Source organism: Siniperca chuatsi, linkage group LG7, assembly GCF_020085105.1.
Source record: "Siniperca chuatsi isolate FFG_IHB_CAS linkage group LG7, ASM2008510v1, whole genome shotgun sequence".
Classification (NCBI taxonomy): Eukaryota; Metazoa; Chordata; class Actinopteri; order Centrarchiformes; family Sinipercidae; genus Siniperca; species Siniperca chuatsi.
The window spans coordinates 1,661,459-1,683,361 of record NC_058048.1 but is presented as its reverse complement, the minus strand read 5'-3'; the positions used below and the strand labels follow the sequence as shown (position 1 = coordinate 1,683,361).

At 39.5% G+C, this 21,903-nt stretch overlaps 1 protein-coding gene across 12 annotated transcripts in view; it reads right to left on the bottom strand.

The window, feature by feature from the left end:
* myo18ab (myosin XVIIIAb) overlaps positions 1 to 21,903 on the bottom strand; it is a 245,579-nt gene that overhangs the window by 156,494 nt on the left and 67,182 nt on the right. For 8 of the 12 annotated variants that reach the window (XM_044202303.1, XM_044202302.1, XM_044202301.1 and 5 more), the window contains exons 5-11: positions 20,265 to 20,327; positions 10,443 to 10,530; positions 6,379 to 6,485; positions 3,119 to 3,295; positions 2,385 to 2,595; positions 756 to 898; positions 309 to 409 (exon numbers count right to left, since the gene is read on the bottom strand). In XM_044202303.1, the coding sequence (XP_044058238.1) occupies positions 309 to 409; positions 756 to 898; positions 2,385 to 2,595; positions 3,119 to 3,295; positions 6,379 to 6,485; positions 10,443 to 10,530; positions 20,265 to 20,327 (890 nt within the window). The remainder of the gene's footprint in view (positions 1 to 308; positions 410 to 755; positions 899 to 2,384; positions 2,596 to 3,118; positions 3,296 to 6,378; positions 6,486 to 10,442; positions 10,531 to 20,264; positions 20,328 to 21,903) is intronic. The other 4 variants (XM_044202307.1, XM_044202313.1, XM_044202309.1 and 1 more) reach the window with 1 other exon arrangement.

Below are 21,903 nucleotides of genomic sequence, written 5' to 3'. Positions count from 1 at the left end.
ACAATTAGAACCATTGCCCACAACGCACTGTATGATTTTATCTCCTGACTGTCAACAGCAACTGGCCTGGAATGACGTCAACAGAATTGGTCCAACTTGATCTGATGAGTTGTGATGCCCAAATCATAACTAATAATCATCTCAACAAATTTTCCTGGAGACAAATTTAAAAATCAAAATCAAGAAACAAAGTTGAAAAAAACCCAGTAAAAAAGTATTAGGAACTTGGAAAAAATGTGACACTGACTTCATAGTTACAATATTCAAATGCTGTAATTTAGTTGACAAAGACATGATAGAGCAGTCACCTCAGGCTGCTGTCGGCTCCAGCCATCATGTAGTAAAAGACGTTGAAGGTGGACTCTGCCTCAGGTCGTCTGCTCACCCTCAGTTTCTCCAACAGCATAGTCTAAGCAGGAAGAGACAATATGAGTCAGACAGTTCTGCTACAGATATACTCAGTACAGTAAGTGGAAATGTGTGAGTGGATTTGAGTACCTAGACAGTCTCAATTTTATTTGGCAAACCTTCAAATCTTAAAAGGATTTGGTTGGTTTTAGTTTATATTAAAACTGTTGCAATTTAAGCTGATAGCAACAGATATTAGTATTGTATGTCTGAAATGCAGGGAAGGCATGGAAAAGGTGTCGATCAAGTACAAGTCAAGTTCAGCTGCGCGCACACCTATTTCTATTGTGAGTATAAAGTGTATGTGTGTGTGTGTGTGTGTGCGTGTGCGCGTGTGCGTGCATTACCTGGATGGAGGCGGAGGCCACCTGCCCAGCCTGGTCAAAGTCGAGGGATACTACGTGGGAGAAGCGGCTGGCGTTAGTGTTCATAGAGGTGGAGCTGTTGCCAAAAGCCTCCAGGATGGTGTAGACCGCCTGCCACTTCTCAGCTGTGTCACCAAAAAAAAAAGAAGTTTAAATTGTATCTCATCATTTGTTCTGGGGGATCAGTGTAAACTTTTGCAAACTGGCTATCTGGAATTCTGTTCCCTGATGTTTTTCAGTAAATACTTCAGCAGTTTGTCTACATGCAACTTATTAGATACTTATTTAGATGAAGTTCCAGCGCATAGACAGAACCTGTTATAAATTACATCAGAGACAACCATGATGCTAGTGAGTCTGCAACAGGTAAATTATACACAGTACTGATCATAAACTGAAAGAAACAAAGCTATCAAGAACACCAGCATTAGTGTGGGTGCATATGGAAATTAACTGCTATACTGAAAACAGTCCAAAAACTGCTCCAACACAGGTACAGTAACAGCTAACAGAGAGCTTAGCTGTGACATACTGTATGTTGTTGAAACTCACCCAGTAACTGTATACAGAAGGGGTTTTATGGAGCAAATACTATTGGGTTGTCCTCACTGTTAGGAGGGTTTGTAGGTGTCTCGACCTGAATTTCATGAGTACCTTGACCACTTCTGATTTAGCATGGGGAATAAAAACACAGACTGAACTTTCATTAAGAATAACTCCAGTTAATTGCAACGTGGATATTTTCATAGTTTTGGAAGAAAAAACAAAGGCGCACAGTAAAATTATCACCCAAACTATCCGCTATAAACATCCATCACAGTTTGAAGACTTACTTCCTGCTTCAACTTTGACCTACTGTACTTCCCATAGTTGTGCACACACAGTTTTCCTGTGCAATGAGGGATTATAGTGACATTTCTGGTGTGTTCAGTTTAAATTTTACCTCCCAATAAAGTGGTTTAGATAAACTGTTGGTATATTTACAGTATTGGCACATATGTTTTTTTATGGAAGTTTAGAAAAGTGGGGGCCATAATAGATTCGAAGACAAGACATTTACAGTTTGCAGTTCTGTTATCTCTTGACCAGAGAAAAATTCTCACAAACTCATCATCAGTTCCCACTGCAGGATACAGGACAATGCTATACAATTCAGTCTCACAAATCATATGAAAGTCCTGTATAACTCGGTCAGAGAACTTCCAAAGCCTACTTTACATCCATCTATTCTTCTAATGTATTGTGGAGGTGGGTATGGGTAGCTTTAAGCTGCAGAGGGAGAGGTGGGGGAGTTGCTCAGGTGAGCAGCATCAAGGAGAGATAATTGGCACAGCTGAACCCAGTTAACTAATTATTCTCTCCTTAAATACAGTAGCATGCTGGACAAGGGGAAAGAAGAGAGGCGGTTGGAGAGCGGACGGAAGAAGAAAGAGCGTATGGACAGAAAAGAAAGCAAGAACAACCAAAAATAAAGAACATACACTGAAACCCTGGTGTCAGCGTGGTATCTCAGGGCCAAGACGAACTCTCGGTAGCACGATTACGCTACATGTATGCTTACATGTATTTTTGTAATGACTCTGCTGCCCTCTTGTCTGTCTGCACACTCACCAGAGAAGATTTTGCCAGTGCTCCCGGCAATGGACACCAGGTACTGGACCAGGTGCTGGCAGTTGGTGGTCTTGCCGCTGCCGGACTTGCCCATCAGCACGATGGACTGATCCTGTCGGGTGGTGAGCAGGTTGCGGTAGGCCGACTGGGCCACAGAGTAGATATGAGGAGCCGAGTCCTCTCGCCGACAGCCTTTGAACATGTGCATCACCTGATGGGGGAGGAAGAAAGGGAAATTAAGAAGATCCACATACAGGGGAGGACCACAAAAGGACAAACACAAAAGCAGAAAGGCATTAATAAAGAGCCACAACCACAGTGCGGCCAACCTAGCATTTTTGGCAGTTATTCAATATTTGTGACAATCGTCAAGCTTGACAGGTAGTCTGCAAGCTTTATCAACATATGATTAAGACATTTTTATATTTCTGCACAGTTCTCACACATCCTAGAAAACTTGGGAAATTTCAAATTACATTACACTGCAAAACTGCCTGAATAACATTGTGTGTTCTTTCAAAATAATTTACATATTTTCATGTTTTCCATTTGCTGAGAGAAACTTGTCTAATGAACCCACAAGAGCCAAACAAGAAGCCCATTTTAGGAATGCAAAGCTATATTTTTTTGGCTTGAATTTTTCAGCTAAAAATGTATGGACTGCTTGTGTTATTTGCAAGACATGGACACCCAAATGCTATAACAGCAATATCAACTGGCCCCTGTCAGCTTACCTTCTCAGAGTACATGGAGGGTGTGCTAAGGGGGTTGATGACTACCATGTTGGGTCCAGCGTAGGTGTGGATTAGGTTGCCTCCATAGCGCTGCCTCAGGCAGTGGATCACACTGGATTCATTCAGATAGAGCAGGGAAGCCAGGTCCTCTGATTGGTCGTATGATGGAGGGTTGGCCTACACATAGAGAGATGATGATGATGATGGCCTTCAACTAGCAACCGATAGATACATAATTTTTAACCCCTGGACAATTAGTTGAAATTTGAGCTAGTCTAAGGTCCAGTGGTACTATAAGATGATCCATGGACAAAAGTGCATCTGGGTTCAAGCACTTGAGGGTCAAGTAATGCGAATCAGCAAGGAGGAATGCTCAGAGGCACTGGGAAACCCCTATAGGCAACTGACTGATGCAAATACAACAGAGGTTCTTCTTTTTCTTATTGCCCAACTGCTTCAAAGTTTGTAATTCTTTAATCAAACTGATGTGTCATACATTTGATTAACTGTTAACCAGGAGGCGCACCATTATCACCAATGCTGTCCTATTTGAGCCTGCAATGAAAGCCTGACTGAACCTATTTCTGAAAGGTGGAGTAAACCTTGCAGCCTTGAAAGACTTTAGCGGTTTTCTTTATCAGTTGTCTGCAATCAATTACAATGAATATTACATTGTTGTGTATAAATGTCCCTCATGAGAAGAGTTTGGAATTCTTAAGATTCTATCTTGACCTATGTGTTACAATACCTTTGTTGTTGGATATGGTGAAACATTTTGTAAAATAACCCTTCTCCCATCACACGTATATGTAGATATACAAGTATGAGAAAACACTCTAATAATAATTGTTTTAAAACAACACAACATACATTTTCAGTGGCGGTTTAATCCGCATTTGTATTTCTGGCAGCAGGATGGTATATGTGGGATTGAGTGAAAATAAACAATGTGTATTTATTCATGGTAATAAAGGAGCATGTCTATGAAATAAGCATTCAACACATCAACATTTTTTTCATTAAACATATTTCCAATGCAGTTATTCAAGTGAAATTTAGACCATACATTGGTATTAAAGCAACGAAACTACAGATAAAGAAATTGTAACATTCCAACCATTCCTTAAAAAAAAGTGCAATAAAGTGGAATGACACAGGAAGAAAGTACTGAAATGTATCTAATAGGCTGTGTTTGCAATGACAGCTTCCAGATGCTACCTGTACAAAGAAACTAATCTCTCACAGTGTTCAGGTAAGATTTTGGCCCATTCACACAGTCTTTACATCTTGAAGTTTCCAGGGGGCTGCTGGTGAATCTTGATCTTCAGTTCCTTACACAAATGTTCTATTGGTAAGTCTGGTGATTAACTGGGCGACCTTTATTTTCTTCCTCTGGAACCAATCAACCAATCCTTTGCAGTATGTTGTCCTCATTGTCCTGCTGGAAGGTCCACCTGCGTCTCATCCTCATCGTCCGGGTGGATTGCAACAGACTTGTCAAGAATTTCAATGCACATGACTCAATGACTTGCATTCTGCCGGTACCATGAGAAGAGAAACAGCCCCATACCATGATGCTTCCACCTCCAAACTTCACTGTAAGTATGGTATTTTAGGGTCATATGCAGAGCCATTTCTTCTCCAAACATGGCGCATCGTATTGAAGTGCTTTGAGTGGTCAGAAGACTAGAAAGGCACTATACAAGTACAGTCCTTTTGCCATAATGTCACTAAAAATTTTGATTGTTGTCTCATCTGACTACACTACATTCTCCCAGTAATCTACAGGCTTCTCCAAATGTTGCAAACTTCAAATGAGCTTCAACATGCCTCCTACCTGTGCCAATTAGCACAGGTAGGAGAACTAATTAGTGGAATCAGCTGGTTTAGTGCTTTTTCTTACTGTGTTCAATATTTTTTTCCTGTCATTCCACTTTATTGCACATAACTTTTTTTATGGATTGGAATATTACAATTTCTTTATCTGTGTAGTTTTATTGAGTTAATACCAAGGTCTGGTCTAAATTTCATGTGAATCGCTGAATTGGAAATGTGTTAAATGAAAAAACTGTTGATGTGTTTAATACTTATTTCCCCCCATCAGGCATTGGACACACAGTCGGCTTGTTAATTGACAGTAAGAAAATTATTAATAAAATAATATCTCCAGACTTATCCTTTAAATTTAATGCAGATATCAGTAGGAAGGTGGTCTTCTTTTAGGAGACTAAGGTGCTTATGTCATCAGTAAACAGCATACTGAGAAGAACAGCATTTGCATTCCTGTAACTTTTATCCTACCATTGTAAAAAGGGTTCTTCCCTATCTTCTCTCTTCCCTTTTTTCCCTCAATAAAATACACTGATAGTGATTCTCCAGATTTTTAGATAGACCATTAAACAGGGAAGTCAATTACATCATTACATCATCAACCAAATTGACTTAAATAAAAAAGTTGTTTGTTCCAGAAAACACATTTTCAGAGATTTTAGAAACATCTGATTGGGCCACTGTGGCCAAGTAAGCAAATGTCAACAGTTGGCAGTTGCCGATTGCCATACTTCGCAACTGTCCCCTCTGACCTCTCCTCTGCCTATCTTATCATTCCTGGCAGCTGTCAGTGTCCTCTGTGGCCAACTGTGGCAGCCTGACTCTCTGCCTCCGAGTCTCTCTCAGGCAGATTGAGTGACAGGTGGAGAGTAGACCTCCTTCATCCTGCCCAGGGACAGCTGATGCCAGTTAGCTTCAGGCTAGCTCTGCATCTATTTTTTTCTATTGTACATGGTACCTGCTGAATAAATAATTAACTAAACTACACTTCATTCTGATTATTTGAAGTGGAAATCTGGCTTGACTGACGGCATTTTATGTCAAATTTAAATGTGCCTGTGGCATCAAAGAAGACCAAAACAAAGTATGAGCCATCAATGAATTTGAACACATGAATTTTCTAATTTTAAACAGTCAATACAACACATTTTTTTTAGAATTAAATAGATAATACAACTACATGCCAATACTGTGATATACTATGAAATACTGTGTTTTGTGATAAAAAAAATGTACATCCTCGATTGACATGATGACATCTGATTCAATCTTACAAAAGATAAATGTTAAAAATGTTATACTATAAAAGCATTAAACTGGTATGGATGAATGGTGTTTATCAAACAGTACATACAGTACAGAGCTGCTGAATCAGAACAAATTTCTACTGGTGCACCATCATTAACCATTTGTAGCCATCTCCCATTCACCTTTTCTATGTCGTCTTCGTCCACATCCAGTGTTGTCCCATCATGCTCCAGTGTGATTTTCATCTTGCCCTCTGGCAGGGAGCCAGGTTCTGTCTTCACCACGGTGGCTGGGATAAGAAAAGATAGGAAACACTGATAGCTAGTAGCCTGATGGAAGTGCTCGTACTCATCTGTTTATTTTAACTGGCTAATTAAAAGGCAAAACCCAAGCAGGAAAAGTTTATGATTTTAATGTTTAAAACTTTGAAGCTGAAGACCACATGGATGGATCTAGAGCTTCTCAGACCACTTACAATCTGAAGAGACAACACAACCTTTTCCCTCTGATGACAGAAAAAAATGTTTTTATCTGATAACTTTTTACCACCCATGTCTAGAACTATGAACATTTTTCCTGGACAGCTGGTACTATGAAAGGTTAAATATATATGAACATGTAATTTATGGATTGATAGATTTCTGTTAATAGTGGATGTTTTCAAAAAGAATGCCTGGGGGGTATTCCATCAACGCAGCTAATGAAATCTCTGACCTGTATTCATTCTTCTCTGTTACATCTCAACAGGAGCCACCTCAATATCCAGAAAAGATTGTAGCAACAAGTGAAACTTAAGTACAAAAACATTTTCCAGAGTGGTATGTAGCCTATAATGAACATAATATATTTTGTCTTTTATGTGTGTGTGTGTATGTCTATGCATATACTATGTACGTAGGGATGTACAGCAGGTAAAATAAGCATTGAACACGTCACCATTTTTCTCAGTAAATATGTTTCTTAAGGTGCTATTGAAATGAAATTTTCACCGGATGTTGGTAACAACTCATGAAATCAACACATGCAAAGAAATCAAACCATAGATGTCCATAAATTAAGTTATGTGTTATAATGTTAAATGACACAGGGAAAAAGTATTGAACACATGAAGAAAGGGAGGTGAAAAAGGCCTGGAAAGCCAATCCTGCCCCTTGTCAGTGCAAATTAATATCAGCTGGTTCAGTCCCAACTGATGGCCTATAAAAAGGTGTCTCATTACCAAGGTGTCACAGAAGAAACATCTCATGATGGGTAAAAGCAAAGAGCTCTCTCAAGACCTTCGCAACCTTATTGTTGCAAAACATACTGATGACATTGGTTACAGAAGGATTTCAAAAGTTTTGAATGTTCCAGTGAGCACTGTTGGGGCCATAATCTGGAAGTGGAAAGAACATCATTTCACCATAAACCGGCCACGACCAGGTGCTCCTCGCAAGATTTCTGACAGAGGAGTGAAAAGAATTATCAGAAGAGTTGTTCAAGAGCCAAGGACAACTTGTGGACAACTTCAGAAAGACCTGGGATTAGCAGGTACAATTGTTTCAAAGAAAACGATAAGTAATTCACTCAACCGCCGTGGCCTGTATGCACGCTCACCACTCAAGACTCCATTACTGAAGAAAAAGCATGTTGAAGCTCGTTTGAGCTAGTCTAAGGTCCAGTGGTACTATAAGATGATCCATGGACAAAAGTGCATGTGGGTTCAAGCACTTCACAACATTTGGACAAGGTTGTGACATACTGGGAGAATATAGTCTGGTCAGATGAGACCAAAATTGAACTCTTTGGATGCCATAATACACACCATGCTTGGAGGAAAAATGGCACTGCACATCACCCCCAAAACACCACACCAACAGTGAAGTTTGGAGGTGGAAACATCATGGTGTGGGGCTGTTTTTCAGCATACAGTACTGAAAAACTTCATGTAATTGAAGGAAGGATGAATGGGAAAATGTACAGAGACATTCTTGATAAAATCTGCTGCCATCTACCAGGATGATGAAGATGAAACGAGGGTGGACATTTCAGCAAGACAATGATTCCAAACATACAGCCAAGGAAACTCTCAATTGGTTTCAGAGAAAGAAAATAAAGCTGCTAGAATGGCCCAGCCAATCACCTGACTTGAATCCAATTGAAAATCTATGGAAAGAGCTAAAGATCAGAGTTCATAGAAGAGATCTGAAGACTGTTTGTTTGTGTGGAAGAATGGGCCAAAATCACACTTCAGCAATGCATGCAACTTGTTTCTCCATACAGGAGACGTCTTGAAGCAGTCAATACCAACAAAGGCTTTTGTTCGAAGTATTAATGAATTTCAGTAAGCGTGTTCAATACTTTTACCCTGTCATTTAACATTATTATACATAACTTAATTTATGGACATCTATGGTTAGATTTATTTGCATGTGTGGATTGCATGGGTTGTTACCAACATCTGGTGAAAATGTCATGTCAATAGCACCTTTAGAAATATATTTACTGAGAAAAATGGTAACATGTTCAATACTTATTTCACCTGCTGTATGTAGCCTACAATGTATATATGTATGTGTACGTATGCTTTTATGCATATGCAAGTTTCATTATTTACCTCTTGTAACTATCCCTAATGTTTATGTTTTTAATCTTCTGACCTTGGAAAGCACTTAGTGCTTATTGTTTGAAAAGCACAAAATTTTATAAATAAAATTATTATTAAATGTGAACTGTATGTGTTAAAATAGTAGCTGTAAATATGTACCATTTTAGCCACCAAAAAACAGGCGGATGCCACTGCTACTGGTGGGGAACCACCACCTGAGAACTTCACACCTGCAGAGGAGCAGGCGTTGAGCTACAACCGGGGGCACTCACTAATAGAGGGAATAGAGGGGGGGGCCTCCTCAGACATCATTCCCCAAGGTACTCTGGAGCAATATGTACAAGGTATTGTCTACTGCTTTTCCTCAACAGGTAACAGTCTCTCAATGGTAATAACGGTAGGCCTGTATCTTTCAGTGAGTGGCGACACTATATGTCTGCTAGATGCCCAAGACTTACCTGACCCATGTGTGAGTATGTGTGTGTAATGTCAAAAATGTGGGAATGAGAGCAGGTTAGAAATGGCCCCGTTTCTGCCTCCCTCCTGAAAATTCAGGTCTCAGTTAATATGGAAATCTATACGGCAGTTGGCTGGCACTGCTGTCACTTGGAAGCTGACTGTGCCAATTGTGGGAGTCTGTTTGATTCCATGATTCCTACGTTTTGGTATAAAACGATGTATGAAAAGTGAAAATTGTGGGACTAAGAGCAAGTTGAAGAGAAGTTTTTAAGAAGATTTTACAGCTGCCTCTGCACTCCAGTGACGATGTCACCCACTCTAGCTCTGAACATTCCAAGCAATACTCACCCATTATAAACTCAGAAAAGGATTGAAAATTGCATGAATTTTGAACCATGATTGTGTAAAAAGTATGAAAGCTATAAAAGTTGAATTAAAGTTGTGATAAAGTCCTAAGGATTATGAACATTTAAAAGTTGGAATGGAGTTTCTACGTGAATGTATGCATTAGTGGGAAGAAGTTGAAGATGAGTGAGTTTGAAGGTTTTTCTAATTGACTCCCATTATAACTTTACTTAAAACGAAGCTGAATGTTTTGCAAAGTTTAAATGGGATTTTAAAGTCGAATAATACCAAGAATGTAGGAAAGATGTGGAACATTTCGATGTTTGAATGGAGTTTCTATGTGAAAGTATGAATGAGTGGATAACAGTTGAAAAAGATTTTAAAATGGTGAAAATGTGGAAATTTTGAACATTCCGTCCATTCATTTGAATGCAGAAAATTTCCCAGAAAACTTTGAATATTTTGGAAAGTTAGTTAAAAATTCCTAATTGAGCTGAATATTTTGATGAAGTTTCTACGTTGAAAAATGTGGAAGGAGTTGAGTTGCAAAAAACATAACGGAGAAATAAAAATAATTAATTCTGTGCGTAGAAGAACATAGACTAGAAAAAATGTATTTCCTGCAGAAAATGTGTGTGAATGCTGAAAGCTGAAATGATTTTGAAAGCACTGTTGTAAATGCAGAAATGTGAAATTAAGTGCCTGAAAAATCTAAAAGCTCAAATGCATTGACTGCACTGCTCAAAAACAGTGAGAGCAAAATTGCCCACAAAAGGGTTTGACATTTTCTAAATTGGAATGTTTAAGAAGGAAATGGTGGTATATGTGCAAAAAAGCCAAGTAATCCCATCTCACCCAGGGAAAAACCATCTTTGTGGACTAGCCAGACTTTCTCTGATCCATACCAGGCCTGCTCCGCTGCGATCTGCTCCTCTGTCTTCACCTGGTGTACAGAAAGGACAAGGAGAAAAATTAGTGGACAGCAGAGATGAGGAAATTATTATTGTCAAGCCGCATCACTGGAGCTGGGAGCACCTGAACATATTAATTAGCCACACAACACTCAAGAGGGAAAACACCACACATGCATGTATCAAGGTGTACCGCTCCTTCACCATGCCAATCTTTAATACAAAAGATACAAAGCCCATGCAGGTTGCTTCTATCAGCCTGATATGTCATGAAAAGAAACGGTCACGTCATACCATTGTGTTACAAATTGCAGCTTAGGTCAATGAAAACACAAGACCTGCCAAAAAGCATTTGGGGGGGGCTTTGCAATGAGCATCCATGGGTTGAAAATGCTTCCTATACAGTGACAAAATGACAATGTTATTTGGAAATGCAGATCAGTTCAAACAAATGTCATCAACAGTCATTAACTGTCAGAGGAACACATTAGTAAGATGTTACTTGACAGGGAATGTACTCTAAAGTTGAAAAGCAGTGGATGGTCGACCACCATTGAGTCTGGTTCTGTCCAAGGTTTCTGCCTCTTAAAGAAAGTTTTTTCTTGCCACTGTTGCCAGGTGCTTGCTCATGGTGGGATTTGTTGGGTCTCTGTAAATAATATTATAAAGAGTACGGTCTAGACCTGCTCTATAGGAAAAGTGAAATGAGATAACGTCTGTTATGAATTGCCGCTATGTAAATAAAATTGAACTGAAAAGCACAGCCAGAGTGGAGTGCTGTAAATTGAAAAAAAATCATCACTGGACGATATGCACCAAGCTATCACCCAGGTTGTTGGAGGGTGTTATATATATTGATATTACAAGTAGGGCTTGTACCTCAGTCAGGCATTTGTTTTTATTTATTGACAATGTTAAATTACTGACAGTTGACTCAACTCCTGTTTTTTTTTTTTTAGGAGTAATAAAAAAACTGAGGATTTGTTTTGTTTTTTTGTCATTAAAAGTTTTTATTCACTTACGTATACATAAAACAGACAGTATCCTCATATTTGTTTACAAGATGTACAAAAGGCCTGTGATAAATGAAGATATTTAGAACAACCAAAATAGATATCTACCAGTTAACAGTACAACCAAATCAATAGTCGCATGCTGGCGGCTAACCTGCAGCACGCTGTGCTGTCCTCCTCACGAAGTTGACTATTTACATCACCTGTTTCCCCTCGCTCTTCTTCTTCCTCTTCTCTGCCCACCATAAACAGCCACGCACCCTCTGCTGTCACTAACTCCCCCTTGTGGACTGATCATAGTGCTGCTATTTGGAGCCCGGATCCCTCTAGTACTACTTTTAAAATTCCTGTGGTAATTTCAGATAGGTCCTTAATATGAAACAGACACAGCCGACACAGCAGTAATAATAACTTAATAAAGATCCGGGCCAGAACCCTTCCTCCAGTCTCAACCTCAAATCTGAACCAGCACAGACTTTTTAAGATGGCTCTTCTCAATGTAAGATCCCTCTCTAACAAAACGTTTATTTTAAATGATTTTATCTCTTCTACTGATATAGATTTCATGTTTTTAACATAATCCTGGTTACGTCCTGGTGATCACAGTCAGCTGGCTGAATTGTGCACTCCAGATTATGACTGCTTTAGCCGCCCTAGGGTTTGTGGTCGAGGTAGGGGCCTTGTTACTGTCTATAGGAAGCATTTAAAGTGTAACCTCATAGCTTGCAATGATTTTTCCTCCTTTGAAGTACTCATGTTTAAACTTGGTGGGCCCCTCCCGGTCATATTTGCTATTATTTATCACCCCCCTAAACCAGCTGGCTCCTTCTTGTTGGAACTCCCTGAGTTTTTATCTAGTCTTGTTTAAATTATGATAGAATTGTTCTTTGTGGTGATTTTAATATTCATGTTGATGACTCTAATGCCCTTACTGCTGATTTTTTAAATATCACTAACTCTTTTAACTTACAACAACATGTGTCTGGCCAAACTCATTCCTGTGGCCACACCTTAGACCTAGCCTTTACTTTGGGCCTGAAAACGCAATCGGTGGAAATCAGGGACATGTTTGTATCCGATCACCTATGCATTGTTTTTAACTGTGAATTAGAGGCTGCTAGTACTGTCTTATCCTGCTCTAAGTACACACGTGTCCTTAATGAGCATAGTGCCTCAAAATTCTGTACACTGTTAAATTCTCCTGGCAATGTGTTTCCCGATTGCTCCAACACCAACGATTTGGTTGATTCTTTTAACTACCTGTGTTCTTCAACCTCAGATCTCATAGCTGCTCTGAAAAATAGGCCAAACTCAAAGACTAGAAAACAGCCATGGTTAAATAACAGTATTCGAAGCTGTAAAAAGAAATGCAGAAGAGCAGAACACAGATGGAAGAAATCAGGTCTCTAGGTCCACTTTGTGGCCATGAAAGAGTTAATACTCCTTTATAATAGGATGGTGAAGAATGCAAGAACATGTCATTTCTCTGCACTTATTTCTGCCCATGAGCACAACCCCAGATTCCTATTTAAGACTGTGGATCAGTTAGTTAACCCAGCCTCTCCTTGTGCCCCTGCTGATTGTGATGCTGATTGTGAAAAGTTTCTTTTGCACTTTGCTGGTAAGGTGGAGTTAATAAGATCTGATATCACCCCCAATCCTGCCTTTTTTAGATGTGGATCACCCGCTCAGGGATTCTTTGAGCAATTTTTCTGCTGTTACTCTGCCTGAACTCGCAGACATCATGTCTCTTATGAGCGTATCCTCCAGCCCTCTGGACAAAATTCCAACTAGGTTTTTATTGGAAGTTATGGATTGTATTGCGCCCTTTTTACAAATTATTTTTAACAGCTCGCTGTATACTAGCTGCATCCCACCCTTTTCATTGTTATGTGGATGACACTCAGTTGTACCTCCCTGTCAAGCCCACTGACCTTAGTATGCCGAGTTCTCTGCAAGACTGCCTGTCTAAAAAATTTAATGTTGATAAATTTTCTTCAGCTCAACTCAAATAAAACTGAAATCCTTGTTATTGGGCCCCAACACATCACTAAACAAATACTGCCATCTACTGGTAACCTGTCACAACATATCTAGCCTGTTGCAAGAAATCTTGGTGTCCTGATAGCACTTTGTTTTGAGCAACATATCACTAAGCTTGTCCAATCATGTTTTTATCACCTCAAAAACATTGCAAAAATCCAATGAGTCAATGTCTTCGTTTAAGTCTCTTCTCAAAATGCATTTTTATCGGAAAGCATATTCTGATTTTACCTGAACTGGCTGTTTATTTTATTGCTTTTGTGTATTTTATGTATTTTATTTCTTTATATTTACTCATTCACTGTGGTTATCAACACTCCATCCACATACAAGTCACTATATCCCTTTTATAAGCCATTCATTCCAGTAAACAGACTTCTTCCCAATATGTATGGCCGGGTTGTGCCATAGAGAGGCATATAATTGTCTTATGTGCGACACATCCCACATCCTGTGCACTTCTCTCCAAACTTCCTTAGAATGAGCCAGTACTGGGTTTGAAGAGTGATCATGTCTATTAGTAGTTGAACCATGTGAGAGAACATCCGAAGATTTGAAAGGGCTTACTAGCTCCTGTTCGACTTTGATCCAGCTCAGCTCCAGGTCTATTCCCTTCCAGTGTTTAGCCAGTCTAGATATTTCAAACACTAGATTATATAACCTTACATTGGGGAGACCCATACTTCCTATATCCCTCGGTGAAGTTATATAAAAGTAATATCCCCAGGGTGAAATGTATTCGATATAGGCATTCTCTCCGATTTGTGTCATTTTATCTTATAACCTGATAATTTAGAATAAGAGTCGATACATTCAAGTAAATAGCTTATGCTCCCTACCCACTGCCTGTACACCTATAATTCTTACCTCAGCTCTGACTGCTACAGCCAGTGGTTCTAAAACCATAGTGAAGAGCAATGGAGAGAGAGCACAACCCTGTCTCGTCCCCCTAGAGAGGTACAAAATTGTTTATATCAGCCCAATTGTGAGACCAGCTGCTCTCGGGTTGGAATAAAGTATCTTCACCCAATTACAAAAGCCAGGATCAAATCCGATTTTTGAAGGAGACAACATAAGGAACCCCCAATCCACCCAGTCAAAAGCCTTCTCTGCATCGAGTGAAAAGGCTGCCACCGATTCAGATATGTAAGATGCATAAGCCTGTCACATGTTATCAACTGAAGACCTGTTTTTAATGAAACCTACTTGATCACCATTTATAATGTCTGGTAGTATTTTCTCTCTATGTGACGCCAGTGTCTTTGCCGAGATCTTATAATCTACCCCAAGGAGATTTACAGATCTGAAATTGGATGGGTCTGAAGTATCTCTGTCCAATTTAGAGATAAGAGAAATTAAAGCATCATTAAATGTACCAGGTAAAGAGCCTGTTTCAAATGCCTCTGCATACACCTCATGTAGAGAGCCAGTATATCAACATATTTAATATTCAACCGGGAAGCCATCCAAACCTGGTGACTTCCTGGTTTTCATGGATGAGACAGTAGCTCATCAGAGACTGTTGGCAGCTGAAGAATTGAGAAAAATGACACTACTTCTTCCGTGCTAGGTGTACAGGTGTACAGGTGTACAGGTGTACAGGTGGATGCCCCCCCCCCCCTTCGTAAAAGTTGGTTTTAAGTCTAAATAAGGCACATTCGGCTTTTTTGTTATATATGTCATGCAACTGATATTTCAGATTGCAAATAGTTTTGTATCAATTATCTGAGTAGTGCCTTGCCAACTCTTTCTCCAGATTACATATCTCTTCAACTAATGTTGTTTTCTTTCTTCACTTTTGAAGAGTGAGTGATGATTTTCCCTCTTATGTATGCCTTAGATGCTTCCCAAACAGAGGATATTTTTTCTGTGGAGCCAATATTAATTTCAAAAAAGGATTTAAGATCCTCTGATAATGCGTTGCTAAATGATTCATCTTGAAGTGTAGTATTAACCTTTCAATCAACATACAACTCCACTGTGCTGTGGTCACTGAGAGCGATTGCACCTATCTCGCAGTCCACAACCGAGTCTATTAACGTGTTAGATATCAGAAAAGAAAGAAAAAAATCAATCCACAAATGAGACTTGGCAGTGGCAGTGAGAGTAAAAAGTGTATTCTCTCTCACGTGGATTCACTATCCATATATCCACTAAACTCAAGTCCTCTGCCAACATCTGGATTGCAGCTCTATCCCTAGGTGAAGATTTACCACTGGGCTTACTTTTATCGATCATCCCATCCATTACCTGGTTGAAATCCCCTGCCAGTATAACTTGCCCCTCCATATTTCCTATCACTTTTTCATTTCATGAAAAAAATCAGGTTCTTCCTTGTTAGGTGCGTATATATGGTTGATCACGGCTTTGATACAAATAAGTCTAGCTTCACTGTCATTGTGTTGTTTAAGCATAACAAAACTTAAACTTATATTTATGAGAATCATCACCCCCATTTCGTTTACTTAAGTAGGAACTATGAAAAACTTTCCCTACCCAGCCTTTTTTAAATTTCACTACCTCTTTCATCCCCCGTTATATGAGATTCCAGGATAAATGGTATATGTGCATTTTTGGATTTCAAATATGCCAGAACCCTCCTCCTTCTAATTTGGTCCCCACATCCATTTATATTCCATGATATTATATTAATGTACCTGTTAGCCATCATCTGTACACCTGTAAATACGCTGGGACTGTAATTGCAATCTGCACATCATGTCAGTAATAGTAACAAAACAAGTGTTTAACTGGTTGTCCAAAACATTATCAGGGCTTCTCAAATATACTGTCTTAGTGCAAAAAGCCAGTATTAACAAAAAGAACATAACCCCGAGAACATGGTGTTGCTAAACTGTCCCCTCCCAACTAAACTGGACTAACTTAACTCGGTCCTTGAGGCGCGTTAACGGTTAACTAGCAACAACACAACCACTTCGGCCCCTAATACAACTGTCATAAAAGTTACTTCCATAGATTCACACACACTTTGTGTTTCCAATTTCTTGTTGCACTTCTCCATGCTTATCTCTGTTCGAGCATTTATGTCTTACGTGTCCAAAATCCGTCGTTCTGCCTCTCCAATCTGGGCTCACACTACAGTAGTTTTGGGCCGATTGATCCCCGATTCACCCCTCCTGACAAGTGGTGGTGAAATCTGGTCTGGGACTGTGGTCAGTACCGATGTGCGGCCCAGATAATCTGGTAATGTGAGGGGTTTACAGATCCAGTCTTAAGCCTCCTGACCTGCTCACAGACTCATCGGAGCAGCCCCGATAATATCAAACATGTTTGATATTTAGGATTTAAAATCTGGGTGACTACGTCAGTACTTCCGAGCGGGGCCAAAATATGCAATGAGACGGAGGCGTTACAAGCCCGGAGCAGCTGACGGTGTTGCCAAGCAATGGTAAACATTCTAGCCCTTGAGGCTAACGTTAGCTAGCATACTACTGTTGACGGATATTAAAACTGACACTATACATCTAACCTCCAGTTCCCCGTGTTGACTGCGTCTCATTTTCTCATCCAGACTCGTGCCTTTTGCTTTTTGTCACTGCAAAGAAACAGAGTCTGACATTTTTATTACATCTGCTCCCCATGAGATCAAGTGATATCATTCAAGGTGGGGCATCGCTCTCTCTGGCACGATAATCATAATAATATCCTGTAGTGTGTGATGCGCCATTATTTTCCAATCTTGTGGTGTGAGTATGTTTGAGATAAAGAGAAGAACATCCGCCCAGCTTTACTTGTACGTTTTCCACCGACCCTTCAGACTCTTTTGTTTTTCATTATTGTAACTGATTGTAGAAAAGGTTTCAGTCGTAGTCATCTGGACACTGTTTTCAGAATCAAGACGTTTCGGCTCCCATCCGGAAGTCATTCTCAATTGTGAAAAAATTGGACAGGAGCTGGAAATTTAAGCTACTCTGAGTTCCATAAGCCCTGCCCTCAGGAGGGAATCTGCCTGAGTATCTGTTAATAGCTAGTTTCACCTGAAACTGACCTAATAGTTTCAAGATGGCCCAGTAATCAGTAATCAGGCCTATTGTTCTCTGGCTGCATCTACTTGATCACTGTTAAGTGCCTGATTACCATGTGATAGGCGTGACCAAGGTGATAATACACTCTGATAGACTTTGGGCAGATTAAATCTCAGACCACCATTTCAGTGATGAAGTAGATGCAGCCAGAGAACAATAGGCCTGATTACTGATTACTGGGCCATCTTGAAACTATTAGGTCAGTTTCAGGTGAAACTAGCTATTAACAGATACTCAGGCAGATTCCCTCCTGAGGGCAGGGCTTATGGAACTCAGAGTAGTTTAAATTTCCAGTTCCCGTCCAATTTTTTCACAATTGAGAATGACTTCCGGATGGGAGCCGAAACGTCTTGATTCTGAAAACAGTGTCCAGATGACTACGACTGAAACCTTTTCTACGATAGAACACTCCTGGACGAATGAGGGACTACACCGTCATTGTAACTGATTGTTATAAATGACTATAAAAGTAATTGTATTATTAAAAAAAGAATATTTTTCAATGACTCAGATATATTTAATCAATATTAAGATAAATAAAAGTATGGCGCAGACTCTGTATCAATCATAGACTGTAAAGTGCATCCTGAAAGTATTCACAACGCTTCACTTTTCCACATTTTATGTTACAGCCTTATTCCAAAATTGATTAAATTCATTATTTTCCTCAAAATTCTACAAACAATACCCCATAATGACAACATGAAAAAAGTTTGTATGAAATCTTTGCAAATTTATTAGAAATAAAAAACGAAAAAAATCACATGTACATAGGTTTTCACAGCCTTTGCCATGACACCCAAAATTGAGCTCAGGTGCATCCTGTTTCCACTGATCATACTTGAGATGTTTCTTCAACTTGAGTGGAGTCCACCTGTGGTAAATTCAGTTGATTGGACATTATTGGAAAGTGACACCTGTCTATATAAGGTCCCACAGTTAACAGTGCATGTCAGACCACAAACCAAGCCATCAAGTCCAAGGAATTGTCTGTAGACCTCCGAGACAGGATTGTATCGAGGCACAGATCTTTGGAAGGGTACAGAAAAATTTCTGCAGCATTGAAGGTCCCAATGAGCACAGCGGCCTCCATCATCCGTAAATGGAAGAAGTTTGGAACCACCAGGACTCTTCCTAGAGCTGGCCACTCTGGCAAACTAAGCAATCGGGGGAGAAGGGCCTTAGTCAGGGAGGTGACCAAGAACCTGATGGTCACTCTGACAGAGCTCCAGCGTTTCTCTGTGGAGAGAGAAGAACAACCATCTCTGCAGGATTTCACCAATCAGGCCTGTATGGTCGAGTGGTCAGACGGAAGCCACTCCTCAGTAAAAGGCACATGACAGCCTGCCTGGAGTTTGCCAAAAGGCACCTGAAGGACTCTCAGACCATGAGAAACAAAATTCTCTGGTGTGATGAAACAAAGATTGAACTCTTTGGCCTGAATGGCAAGCGTCATGTCTGAAGGAAACCAGGCACCGCTCATCACCTGGTCAATACCATCCCTACAGTGAAGCATGGCGGTGGCAGCATCATGCTGTGTGGATGTTTTTCAGCGGCAGGAACTGGGAGAGTAGTCAGGATCGAGGGAAAGATGAATGCAGCAATGTACAGAGACATCCTTGATGAAAACCTGCTCTAGAACACTTTGGACCTCAGACTAGGGCGACGGTTCATCGTCCAACAGGACAACAACCCTAAGCACACAGTCAAAATAGCAAAGGACTGGCTATGGGAAAACTCTGTGAATGACAAAGGTGCTTCAACAAAGTACTGAGCAAAGGCTGTGAATACTTCTGTACATGTGATTTATTTTTTTTTATTTATAAAAAGGTAGCAGGCTAGCTACAATAAATTTGCAAAGATTTCAAACAAACTTCTTTCAAGTTGTCATTATGGGGTATTGTTTGTAGAATTTTGAGGAAAATAATGAATTTAATCCATTGTGGAGTAAGGCTGTCACATAACATAACACAAAATGTGGAAGAAGTGAAGCGCTGTGAATACTTACCGGACACACTGTATATATAGATGGACGACGCATTTCCACAAATGAAGCAAAATTATCCCGGATACGGGAGCAGCCATCTTGCGCTTTTGACGTGACAGTAGTAATTGGAGTTGGAGCCGCGGTATCAAGAACACACCCATACACCCGGCTGAATCAATTGCAAAGCAGCGTCATGACCTATACTGCACCTAGCCACCAGTGGGCAATAGAGATGTTTTGGCTTCACTTTTAGGGAGCTGATGTCGTCCATCTTTATATACAGTCTATGGTATTGATACATACCCAGTATTAAAGAACTCAGATCGGGGCCAAAAAATACTTGATCGGGAAATTCTTAGTTTAGAAAACTTTCCAATGAGTCTACAAAAGCAAGCAAACATAAATAGTCCATATATTTAACTGGGAAACTGAGATTTGATTTTTGAGAGCAGCCATAGTTAACTGATAAGTGAAAGGGTAATAAGTAATTAAGCAATACAAGTGCATGATGAAAGACAGAGAAAGATAGTTACACAAGTAAGGGTTAAAGTGTTGGTGCCAGGGCACCAGCAGAAGGGATATTATTTTACTCAGTCATGAGTCACAACTGGGTAGTGTAGGGATATAGACAGACATAAAGCCAAGACATCAATAAGATGGACAGCAGGGTGATTTACAGGGGCACTGAAGATCCTCATCAGGCGTCTCTGAGTCTCATCAGTGGGACTGAGCAGTGCCTCCTACAGGTCAAAGCAACAACACATTGACGATGATAAAGCAAAGCCCATGACTACACACAAACAAAAAGTTAAAAAACATATGGATGTGATTTATTCCTCTTACAAATCAAAGGCCCTGTCTGCCACAACTGTTCTTGACTCAGTTAGTAATACTTCCAAATAAAGAGTAAATGTTCAAAGATGTCTCAAACAGCATGCACAATAGAAAAACAATAAATCCAACACACAAAAATACAACTGTCTGGTTAAGAGAAGAATTTGCATCAAACCAAGCCGAGCAAGTGAATAAATACAGTGAGCTAGCATAAATTTCAATGTACAACGAATAAATAAATATTGATAGATATTGCCGTTCTTAGGCCCTTTGGCCAGTGGGGCAAAACCCAGATCCTAATGCAACTCACATATTTACCATGTCAATGAGTACAGGTTAGAGGTTGAATGCATTTAATCAAGATTTACCATTAAAAAAGGTAATTTGTTTCCGGCAAAATATTTTTTTTACATCACTCCATCCCAAAATATAACACAGTAAATGTTAAGCTCTGAGAATCTAGAAGCAGTAACTTAACTGGTCAGAGGCAGCATGTGTTTTGGAGTAAACTAAGACCCAGTGAGGTCTTAGCTGCACAAATTCAGTGAGAGTCCAGGAAAAAACAGTTTTTTTGTAACCACATCTTCCGTCTATAAAGTTCCTGGAGAGTTGGGGGGGGCGGGGGGGTTTGGGTGTCGATAGAATAGCTCACTGCGGTCAAGTGAGCAGTTGCTTGCAAAAACCAGGTCAAGCCAGCCGCCGCTTGATTTTTCATGCGCATCTATTCATGGTGTTACAAATACGGGTGCTAGGGGCAGCAAAAAAAAAGAAAGAAGTTAGAAAAGAGAAAAAAGAAAGAAAAAAGAAAGAGTTTTTCAGCAATTATTTATGAAATTTGATATAACAAGTTAAAAAGACATATCTCACATTATAGTAAATCCAGTTATAATTAAATTCGAAGATATTGTACTGTATTATTCATTTATTTAAGAGAGAACTCATCAGAATATCATCAAATATTGGTCTTTGACCTGTCTTAAGAAACCTTTCCTTCATAGGTGACATGAAATTTTCAATTGATTCCTGTTCAGGATGACCCTGGCTATGACCATATAAATTTTCATATAGTTTTACTGTACAGTTGTGGAGAAAACAACAAAAGTGAAATTCAGCTGAAATTATAACACATTCATAATGCCCTCATATTAGATATTCAATTTAAAAAAAAAGCCTTAATAGGTGACAGGAAATTTCCAATCGATTCCTGATCAGGAAAAACCTTGCTCTGTACATCTCAAATAATGTGCGATTTAACAGTACAGTTTCAGAAATTTAAAGGGAAAATCAACTCAAATTACATTATAACATTCATAATTCCCTTATATTTGAACTGTCAAAAAAATAATGATTCATAGGTGACTGGGTAAGGTGTTGTTTTAATGTTTTTATTTATTATCGTTTGATGGATCCAAGTTTCTGTTTGGGCATTTTGTGGCTTTATTTCAAAGTGGACAATAGACAGCTGACAGAAACCAAGTCTAT